We start from the raw sequence: 11,660 nt of genomic DNA, 5'->3' as shown, positions 1-11,660 counted from the left end.
TTGGGAATTCCAGCATTCAATGTGAATAAGTCCGGAGAGTTTTTCAGGTTCTAGCCACCAAAGGATTACTAGAAGAAAATGTAATTCCAAGAAGAGTGTGCCGCCCAAAGGAATTGCCTTCGCTGCCATTGCTTGTCTGAAGCACAGATGCCTCACACCTCTGACAGGGGACTGAGAGATGCACCCATTTCCACAGGAATACAAACCGGCATAAACAGCACACCATTAAACTCTGGTGCGCACACAAGGAAAGCCGAAGTACAACGCTCACATGCAAAAATGATATGTGGTTTCAGCTTCAGGCATATATAAACATATAAAAAAGCCCAAAACACTTATGTAATTGTGGCCTACATAAGTAAGTGCCAGAACACATATCACCTTTCACACTCAAGAAACCCAAGCAAAAAGCGACTTAATATAGCACACATGACAACTCAGAAACCGAGATCAAGAGCAAAACAACACACACAAACATAACTTGCTACCAAACTCTCATTAAAGGCAATACATGGCTTTATTTTACAGATTAACCCACAATACTGATGCAATACAAATAAATGTTGGTGTAATAAATAAAATTCAGTTTATTTACAGACCATCTTCTATTAAACAATGACCCAGGCTGCCATGTCCAAACCGCTTGTAAATGTTCATTGTCGAGTCCACCCTACAATCCCTAGTAGGATGCGCTGAAGGCTTTGGCCCGCTGCACCATGGCCAACTGGGTGAAGGCGAAGTTACAACACAGATGACTGAAGAGTGGTGAGCTATTGAAGAAATCATTGCAGAAGAGGTTTCTTTACCCAATTCCAAATCGGGGGAATTCAGGTTGCACACTGCCCACCACGAGGGACGGTGACCAACACACAGATCTTATTATTCATTATTTTACATATTACCACAGAAATCAAGTCCAGTTTGCACGCACTATGATAGTCAAGTTTAATACAATCAGCTCTTCCTGACACTGCATAGGAACAGTTAGTAAAGTCATTTATTTTTTGTCTATCTTGATTCAACCGATGTCTTGATCAGGTACTTTTGGAACTTTTGAAAACTCCCAACAGCAAGATGTCCTGTTTTGGTAATACTGGCTGCCCTTGGACATGTAAGGGAATATTTTTCCCATTTCTTAGAGGAAAACTGAGAAGAAACTGTTTACCTTCTGACCATGATGCTCTTGCTCCTACTTCTCTATGTTTTCCTGTGTATGTGCAGCCTGTTTTTATGCACAATCTGCAGGCACCCCCTTGCTATTGGCACCTCCTCACCTTATTATGACCATCAATGATAGCTAATGCCCAAATATTGTGCATGAGTGATGAGTGATAGTTTCAGGGTGGGGGGGGGGGAGGGGGGTGTTGACAATGTGGTGGGCACTGGCTCAGAGACTGATGGTTTTGAAAAGTTCCTCCAACGTCCTACTGAAGTTATCAAATCGATTTAAGAAAGCTAAAAATGACTTTGTAGCATACATTTTGATCTCTATAGATACCCACACAGACGCACTGCAAACTTGGTATATCTACACCCATTTTAGCACATCCCCTCGGGTCTGGGCATTCAGATACTTGTGTAACAACCATTTCTTAGTAATATCTTGGGCAAGGACCTATTTGTTACCTTTTGCAACACTGCTCATTATTTGACATATACACTTGTCACTGGCTTTTTTGTTTTTGGACGTTTTGTGAGGACTGGATAAAAAGTTCAGAAAGTAATAGTCTGTCGAATATAATGGATCAAAAATACCAATTACCATTGCCTTGATATTCAAATTAGTTGCAAAAGTGAGTGAGGGATTCAAAATTAACATGTATACAAGCATAATTATTTACAGTTACCATATGTTTTGTTCTTCGCAACACACTTCTTTAAGTAACGAAATGTGGATTGCATCAACATTTACAAAATTATCTCCGGCTTTTCACAAGTTACCCATTTCTTTTCTTCTATACGTGGAAGAAATTGATCTTTAGGCTTCACATTTTTTGGGAAAAAATATTCAGTCACATCTGTGCCTCAAGACTAATGACATCTTTCCAACATACCTACCTTAAATCATGGTTTTCACATTGAGTGCAAAGTTCAGCTTAATTGAATGACACCTTTGTCTGCATGGGTGTAAATCCAGCTTTTGATCTGGTTACTGCAGGATCAGTAACCCTTTTCTGTTGGTACTACCCACTCTGTGTGGTGCATCTCCAATTAACTACACCGGCTACAGCTGTCGATAAATTCAGCTTTGTGGGATTGGAGAGGGCTATAAGACTTGAGCTAGAAAGGAGCAGTAAACCACTCTCCCTTCGCTAACCAAATGGGGAGTGTGGTGTATCTTCAAAAAATGACCCACCCACCCGGTACACATAAATCTTATTTTTTTTGGTCAGCGGATGAGTTGAGGAGTGCAGCACTTGATACCTAATAGATGGACAATAAAATATTTCTGTCCAAGATTACCATAAATAGCGCACATTGAGCATGCAATGAACGACAGTGTCACAAATCATTGGGTAATGATAAATTCCCTTTTGAAGTATTGTGGAACAAAGGAAGGACAGCCATCTTCCTCTTTTCTAACCACACAGCTTGGACAGAGTGTTTTAATGATACAAACAGTGACAGTAATTTAAAAGATTGTGCCCCACTTTGGGGTACTGAGAAACACGGGGGAAGTAGATTGCTGCTTCTTTAGATCATCAGTGATCAGCTCTGCCTAAAGCCTGAGTTTAAGTCCCCCTTTACTAGGAATAGTACTTTCATCTTGAAAATGAGGATTTGATTTCACATTGCTCTCAGCCTGGTACCTAAAACAAATTAGAAACTAATCCAAGATTGCACAACCAAACACAGGGGCTTATTTACAAGCACCCTGTGCCACCGGCGCTCACTTTTTGTGCCACACCAGTGGCGCAGGCCACACAAATCCCCTGTGCATGGCGTTTCATGGACTTGTAGATATGGAGTAAGGCAATGCAGCACAAGTTGCTGTGTTGTCTTGCTTTGCATTAAAGGTGCGTTCCATGGGTGGAGCAGTGGGTGTTCCCACACAACATCCATGGATTTTGATGCAATCACAGATTTACAAGGTTTTGTAAGCCTAGGAATGCGTCAAAAGCCTATGCCACCCTAGGGGTGGCTTACAGGAGAAATATTTTTATTTATACCCATTTTTCTTCTTTCTACAGAAAGGTGTCCTTTCCTGCACAAAAACAATCATCCCCGCATCGCAGGAACCTTTGCACCATGGTGTAAGGGTGCCTGAGTTGGCACATGGCAGTATTTGTGTGGCAGCGCAATGGGGAAGGACAAGAATGCACCGTATCTTACAGATACGGTGCATTAATTCCCTTTTGTTTTGACGCAGGGTAGCTCAGTAAGAAGGCTTGCAGTGCTGCCCTGCGCCAAAAAGTTGTAAATGAGGCCCACAGGTTTTTAGATTCCTCGCTGGAAACAAATGTGGGTCAGTGTGTGATTCCCCACTATATCTCATGAGTTATACCACATGACAAAAATACAGCACACCCTACTTTAAAATAACCCCTACTGAAACGCATAAGGATAATGGAAGTAGATGTGGAGTTATCTATATTAATCCTATACTTACCTCGGAAATTAAATAGTAGGCAATGTAGTGGATGCAATATTTATGTAAATTAATACTACAAACCTCACCACATGTCATCGTACCATCAACCGCATTTGAAATCCAATTACTCATTAGTACCATGCCTCTCAGTACTGATGGCACTTGATACTTAATAGAGGGGCTCTACAATTCGACTGAGAAGGGGAGTTGGCAGTCATGAAGGGCTCTGGCTATCAAAGCCTGTATGACTGATGGGAGCGACAGGACAGCGGGGCGGGAGGAAACATGCCCTGCAGTTGTGTTCATTTAGGACTTTATTTTCCTGTCTCCAACTGGAAAATATTCTAATCCTGAGTTTTATTCTTATGAATGTGCCCTTGTTGGCAGATTTTTTACTTCTGCTGTTTGCTTTACCCTGGACTGGCTGACAGCTACCCAACTGTTCCCACCAGTGCGTACCGACACTTCTCCCTTTTATAATGTTAATACAATTCCTTACATGGTACTGTTTTTAAAGTGCTTATTTTAGGAAAAATAAATCACATGGAGCTTTCTTTTTCAGTTCACAGCAGTTATAGTGCTGACAGATTTCATTTATGTGCTCATATTGTGTCCGCGTGCAAGTGCTGCCCTGCAGTGAGCAACGAATCCTTGTCCACCGGCTCAGTCCAGCAAACAGAGCAACCCATTTGATTTTTTGCATCTTTGACACCTGTATATTGAGAACCCGGATGGAGAAGTCAACCATTTTCAAAATGGTTACTGTGTTTATTGAGAATGATGTCCTATTGACATGAGCAGGAAGAGAATTAGCAAACACTGGATCACCTTCCACCTATGATCCAAGTATTGCATTGCCAGATCACTGCACCTCTTCTGCTTATAAACAGGCATATACGTGTTTAACCATTGTACATCCTTTCTTCATTACTTTGGCTCCAAAGTGTACTAGATATATGGAGATGGAACTAGTTCTGAAGAGCGGTGATTGAATGCTTATCAATCAGACCTATACTTGCAACTGGTCCCGTTCCAGCTCTGCAGGCTCCTCCGACTTGTTTGTCTGCGATGCTGTCCGTACTGTTGTCAGAGACCAGTCCACCTCTTTCTGCATTTGTAGCACCTGTGGTCTGAGACATTCTAGGACTGGACAATGCAAACCCTTGTAATGAGTGTATCTGCAGACTTGGTAGGCAGCCACGTGGTTGTAGAGATAGTAAATCAGATATCGACATTTACACAGAGGGCCATTCTTCTAACATTCTGTGTGCTTTCCTAGCTCAGATATTAGTCCTGGCTCCAGGGGTTGGCATGCCAATGTTCTTTTTTCTGCACAGTCTTGGAGATCAGGGTTACACCCAAACTGGTCCTGTATGGGGATATCCTTCTGACATATCTGTGCCAGTTTTGCCTCCAAGATGTTCTGCAGCTTCTTGTCTTCTAGTTCAATGGCGGCTGCAAGGCCCAGGAAGAAGTAACTGACCGCATCCTGTGTGTCCTGAAAAAGAGACATTAAAAGTTGAAATTGGCATTTATCCCCATTTAAACGATTGGTCTTCCTCATTAAAATTAGCATCTCAATTGCTAATGCTTGTTGCATGCTTCTGGGATGACATCTCCTACCAACGGGCTACCAGGGTGGAGCGGTGCTGTGTACATAAGGATGGGAAATGTCTCTTGCCTACTGCAAATTGTAGTGGTTATTTTGTCACGCTTTTAATACTTATCTAATTGAAATGATTGGTTGTGCCCATCCTTGACCAGGCTGTCCACATTCCCTTAGGCATCCTACAAGGTTTACATAATACTATCTTGCCATTATTGTCATCACAGTTAGCAACAAATGTAGGGCTTTTCTCTCTGACTCTCTGTAGAACACTAGTATGCACAACTTATAGCATAACCCCTTTCTGGCCCCTTCCACATATCTCTGGGCGCTGCAGCAATAGTAGTGCTTTACCACTGGAGCTCTTCTGCCCTGGCCAAAAGTTCATTTTTAAGGGCTTCTCTTGAAATTTGACAACACCTAGTGGTGGCACCCTGATGTTGCTACCTCACCTCACCCACACTGGCCACATCCCTGTCACCGTCCACTAGAGAGGTTATTCTTCACAGTCAGATTTCCCCCCTTTGACTTCACCTGTAAAGTCCCAAATAAAATCACTGTGGCCGCCATTAAAGGAACCCCCTCGTCAAAGCTGCAACGCCCCTCTCGCAGCGATAGCGAGCAGCTACCAGCCGGAGGGGGTGGGCTTCCTAATCGGAATATCAGGGGAGCCATAACGAGTCTTATGTACCGGTAGCATGGAGGTATGAGACAGAGAATGGCACATGGATGTTACTATTACAGGAAGCTTTTAGCAGTGTTCTCAGACCACTTTAAAATTATATAATGTAGGAACAGATGACAGTAAGAGCTCAGTTACCAGTAAAAGCAAACAGATACTACATGCAATGCTGGTACGGCATCAGGGATGCATATTGTTCAAAAGGGGCACGCACCCTGTTGATTTAATAGATTTTTTGTTTTACATTTCAGTTTTTTTTATTTATTTACCTTTTAATATGCCCTACCTTACTGGGAGAGAAGTGTGACATTTCAAAACGTTTCCTTAGTGCACTTTGCAAATTCAGAGGGAAAAATAAAAATAAAAGAGCTTTTCAACAACGTGTTTACTTTGTCATGTTCAGGAAGATAAAAAGAAGAGATGGCTCGAGTACCCAGAGTGAAGGAAGAGCATGGGGAAGAGAGAACTTCCTTGCAAGGGAATGAAGGTGTGAATGTGTCCAAGAGAGAGGAAGAAAAACGAACGTACATAAGGGGAGTTGTGGGGCAATACGTGAAGTGAAATGGAGAAACAAAGGTAGAGAGAAAAGCGCAAAGAAAGAAAGGAAAATGGAACGTGGGGTAAATATGATGGTGCACCCAAAAAATTAATTGAAGAGAGGAGGAGGGAAAAGTGAGAGTGGAGAGCGCGAGAGTTAAAGAGGGGGACAGTATTTAAAGCAGGTTGAGGAGGAATTAGAGAAAGGTGACCTCCTCCCTGTTGCAGTGCCCATGCTTCATTGCCAGACACCAGGCGCTGTATTTTGCAAAGTGCAGGTGGGTGCGCCAACTTTGAGTTCCCCCGGAAACGTTGATATTAAGAGACCGCAGATGCTGGTACAGCCCCCTTCTCTAATCTTGATAGCTCTGGTTCACATGTAGTGCCAGCATCATCATGAGAAGGCGTTCCATGATTTACATGAGGACATGGCCCTATATAAATGAGGGAATCACTTTGCCTCTGCACCCGCACCCTATTACTGATTCGGTCACAGAGACAAACAGGCAGAAGAAGCACTGACACCAAGAGTTAGCACACAGTCCCTAGGGTAGCGCTCTGAAAGAGAGGAAGGGGGCCCCATGGAACCCCCTGACATCCCACTGCAGGCAGTGTAGCCAATCAATGCACCTTCCTTCAGGCGGATCACTGTCCCCTCTTTAAAGTTTAGGGGACTTGATCCCCGCACTGTGAAACATGAAGTGACTCCGAAACAGCCACTCCATCTTTGACTGAAGCGCTCTGGACAGTGCAGGTTTAGGCTGCCTTGCGGGCAGCGCTTTCATTGAAGCAGGGTGCGCTGTCCCACTCTGCACCAGACGTGCCTTTTGAAAGGTGCACCATGGGGCAAATAGGGACAATGCGATCTATGTATAGTACAGGCCCAGGATGCTATGCTGCCTATTGGACGTTCCTGCGCAGATTACACCAGCAAAAACTCGCGTTACATCAGCATGTTGCGCTGCATGCAGTATTATGGCATCTGTAATTCGATAATAGTCCATTCATTTAAATCAGTCCAGTGTGATAAAGGTGCATTGATTAAAGTACATTACAGTTCTTGACCTCTTCAAGTCTCTGCTACAATAGATAGAGTGATGGTCAGACTCGATGGAGCAGGCCATGGATGTACTGTCAAGTTTGTAATGTATTTAGCAGGTTATAACGTTTTGACTAAGTGTTCATTACCTTAAGTTGGTGTAGAGCGAGTTTCCCCAAGCGGTAGTAGAGTCTTGCATAAAACTCAGCCTCCTTCGCACATTGAAACGCGGAGGGACACAGTGACAAAGTCTTGAGGTAGCAGAACTCAGCCATCTCATACATCTGCAGGAAATAGTAGACCGTAGCTAGACGATGAAACGCAACCAGCTCGTGCAACTCACTACCTGCAAAAAGAGCCAATGGTACAGTAACACTGCCACCTGCTGGTAACGACTCAGTGCCCACGCACCCCCTCCCCCACGCACCTCCAACATGAGCACATTCTAAGGCAGCGGTTCTTAACCTCTGGTCCAGAGACCTGTGTGAGCCAAAACTCAGGGACTCCTTGGACCCACATAAACTCTAACTTTTTTGGTAAATAATTCATGAGCATTTTGAGCTAAATAACTGTATAAAAATGGTTCCACGTACAAAGAAAATAGTTTCGCCGAGTAACAATAATACTTACTTGATGTCTACTGTTATGCCTTCCCAATGTATACATGAATTAAAAATCAATAAACAAATGTTTATAAAAACGATAAGCACTTTAAAAAATGCTTTAGTCAGAAGCTGACTGCTATGTCAGAATGAAGCTTGTGTGAATGCGCATGGCCACTGTTCGCATTCAAACATGCTCCTACCTGAATTAGCAATCAGTGTTCGACTGAAAACAATTTTGAAATTTTGATTTGCTTATGATGTACTAGAAAATCACAGGCATCTGCACACTTAGATAGACAGTGTTCTAAGCGCTCATTTATGTCCGCATGTATAGACATGTAGACTGCCCAAAATGCTCTTACAGGCCGCATGCTGTCCCATCAATTGCTTTACCCAGACAGGCACTTACAGACTTCAAGCACCTACACTTCTTGTATTGGAAAGGGGGCGTGTCTGCACATTTCAGCAGGGCTGAAATACGGCCGCATGCAGTGTAGTACTTCCTAGTAGGCAGCATGCATTCTGGCACAATGAGTCCCTACTCTTCTAGCTTTCATGCACTCGCTGTTTTTGTCACCTTTTGACACAAAGACACTGAATGGTCTTCAGCTTCATCCACATCAAGCACGGCTGCTGCCCGGTGTTTGTGTGAGACCAGCATCATTCCAGTTACTACCTCTAAGCCACCTCTTCTGTGGAGAGCTCTGATTCCACATGATGCCGGGTGATTTGTGAATGGAACCAACCTAGGTCTTCAACCGGGGCACAGTCTCATACTCAAATATGCAGTTGCAGAGGAAATAAGATGTGCTGAGTTCTTACACTGAGCATTTGTTTATGTGCTTTTTTATTATTATTGAGGTACAAATCATAGAAATGACCTGGGACTCCCTGACTTCCAGTTGTGATACAGTAGGGCCTGCAGACCTCAGTAGGTTAAGAACCACTGGTCCAGGAACAGAAATCAAAAGGATAAGAACCACTGGTCTAGGAACAATGCGGCTCACTTAAGGGTCTGTTTAAGGACAATCAAAGTTATACAAACGTACCATTTTATATTTTACTTACAAATTCTATTGAAAAATATACTTTCCCGTTCGATGTGAAGTTTTGTATATAGCACATTGTAAAAAAGGCGTCAAAGTTGACCTGTTATTGAACTCGCCACCTCAAAAAATGTCAATGTTATTTTTCATCAGACAAAAAGCTGATTTACGTATTATTCTATGGTATTTGATCTTGCAAGTCTTGCAACAGACTGATTCCATCTATAATGGCAGAGAGATGCCATACAAATGAAGGCTTTTGTTACACAAGTGTTAAGATAACAGCATTCTAAAGAACTCACCAACAACAGAGCTGAGCCTCACTGCTGTTGTTGCAAACTCCCGCGCCTTCACATAGTCTTTCTGGCCAATCTGCAGCTCGCTAAGCTTGTGAAAAAGACGGAGCTCCGTTGAAGTCTGATGAACTTTTCGGGCCAATGGGATAGCTCCCTCCTAGAAAGAAAAGTTTGAGTTAAGACATCATTTACTGAGGTTTGCAGAGCAACTCCTTCCTTAGTCATGTTTTTCGAAGGTTACTTTTTCTATCTCCAAGGTTTTCTTTGGTAGCTCTCGACCAAGTGTGCCTATGTGTAAATTTGTGAACATTGAGGCAAACCTGGCTTTGGTATCCTCCTGATGTACACTTTATGTGTACCTAATCTTGCTGGTTTATCTGACAGCTACTGCATAGTCACTCCCCCGTGACCAGCAGTCAAAACTACCACACTTTTGCTTTGAAGAAACCAGGGGTGCATGTTTACTTACAAACTGGTGGTATCTTATAGGTAATCCGTTGGCACCATTAAAAAATAAGGCCCATATTTATAGGAAAATGGCGGAGCGCGACGCTGCACCAAAATTGGCAGCTCCGTGCTGTGTCATTTTCACAACGCAGGAATGTGCCGTATTTAATTGGGTACGGAGCACCCATGTGTTGTCCCCTCTGCTGGTGCTAAATTTAGCTGCCAGCACCAACGCAGACATCCTTGCACTTTCGTGCAAGGATGTCTGCATTGAGGGGTTTGATTGTTTATGTGCACGAAGGGACACCTTACAGCACATAAACAATCATGTCTGGCATTTTGATCTTTCGACGCGTGCTGTAAAATGCAGCACACATACAAAAAGCAAAACATGAGGAGGAACAAAAGTATTCCCACTCGTTGGGCTCTGCTAACGCCAACCATTGGATGGCGCTACATTTTGGCGCTGCCTCAGGGTTACAAAACCATGCCCACAGTAACACGCATTGCACGCCAAGGGCTGCGTGTAAAGAGGTCATATTTACAAGGTGGCATTAAGCCACAGAAAGTGGCTTAACACCACCTTGTAAATCCGGCGCAGGGTATCGTGCCACCGGTGTGTCACGAAAAGTGACTCTGGTGGCCCTAGGGGCTCATAAATATGCTCCTAACTATATTAGTGTAATTTAACGTGATGCTGATAACACACATTCCATTTTTATGATGGGATTGCTACTTTTTGCCATTTAACCTTTATGTAGATTTATGGAAAACGTAATTCCAAGAAGTTGCACAATTTTACACTTTCCTCATGTTTGCTTGAAAAGGACATTTGTGACAATTTATTGCACAAAAGCTAAACTTGCACAAAACAGGTCTGCATACCTTTGCTACCGTGTAAAGAAAATCATTGGCAAATTGTAAGTCTGAGAAAAGACGGCATACATTTTCCATTTTGGCTAAGTTTGATTGCAATGAAAACTAATGTGCAGTGTGGTGAAAAAAAAAACTTAAGAAGATGCAAAACTTCACAAAACGTTGCTTGTAGGGAAAAAGTTTGCACTCCCCAAACTATTATCAGTCAAAATGTTCACTTCCAGTTGCTTATTATTTCATGGTAAGAGGGGCCAGCTCGTCAGGTATCAACTCTTATTAACTTGCTTGCCTTATGCAGTGGCAACAATGCCCTTTTCATGAAATTTGGCCATTGTGATTCCACTCTGGCACAGAGTATAAACTCGTACATTCCTTTTCCTTGACCTTACCATAGCTGCTTCTTCTTAGACTAGGATTCCCATGTAAATTGGCTAGAAGACTTTACTCTTGCGCTGAGAAACTAGAATGTGGGGAAGCTTGTAAAGGCATGATTCATCACTCCTTGTACATGTTCTTTTGATTGTACAGTCTTTTGGAATTGAGAACTTGCCTTCATACCAGGAGATGTTCTTTTCTCCCTTCCTTTGTGGTCTGATCCCAGATCAGACACGATAAAGGTATTGTGTGTGATTTAATGGACTGATGAGAAACAACCTTTTGTGCCCACCATAGTTGTTAATGAAGACTCACATCACTTTTAAGGCTCCAGCTCTATTATACTTAGCATCCACTGCCTTACGCAATGATTTATGGGAACGGTGATGAAGCTACTGATGTCTGCTCCAGTGAATCGCCCAGGTTTTCTAACTTAATGTGTCTTACTGCTCCGACTGAAAATTTCGATAATCACCAAAAATGCTTTCCTACATGTACAACTGAGACTCTTTGGTCATCTGGTACAATGTATTATTTATTGTATCCAACACACATCCAC

At 42.8% G+C, this 11,660-nt stretch overlaps 1 protein-coding gene across 6 annotated transcripts in view; it reads right to left on the bottom strand.

Annotated features, from left to right (window-relative positions):
* Positions 1–493: 493 nt before the first annotated feature.
* SH3TC2 (SH3 domain and tetratricopeptide repeats 2) overlaps positions 494–11,660 on the bottom strand; it is a 232,473-nt gene continuing 221,306 nt past the window's right edge. For 5 of the 6 annotated variants that reach the window (XM_069244636.1, XM_069244633.1, XM_069244635.1 and 2 more), the window contains 3 exons: positions 9,410–9,560; positions 7,606–7,802; positions 494–5,090 (listed from right to left, as the gene is read on the bottom strand). In XM_069244636.1, the coding sequence (XP_069100737.1) occupies positions 4,848–5,090; positions 7,606–7,802; positions 9,410–9,560 (591 nt within the window). In that variant the 3' untranslated portion in view covers positions 494–4,847. Of the gene's footprint in view, positions 5,091–7,605; positions 7,803–9,409; positions 9,561–11,660 lie in introns of those variants that run through there. The other variant, XM_069244637.1, reaches the window with a different exon arrangement.

The sequence above is a fragment of the Pleurodeles waltl genome, chromosome 7 (genome assembly GCF_031143425.1).
Source record: "Pleurodeles waltl isolate 20211129_DDA chromosome 7, aPleWal1.hap1.20221129, whole genome shotgun sequence".
Lineage (NCBI taxonomy): Eukaryota > Metazoa > Chordata > Amphibia > Caudata > Salamandridae > Pleurodeles > Pleurodeles waltl.
Note: the sequence above shows the minus strand (reverse complement) of the source record. Positions and strands in the feature narration are given on the sequence as shown.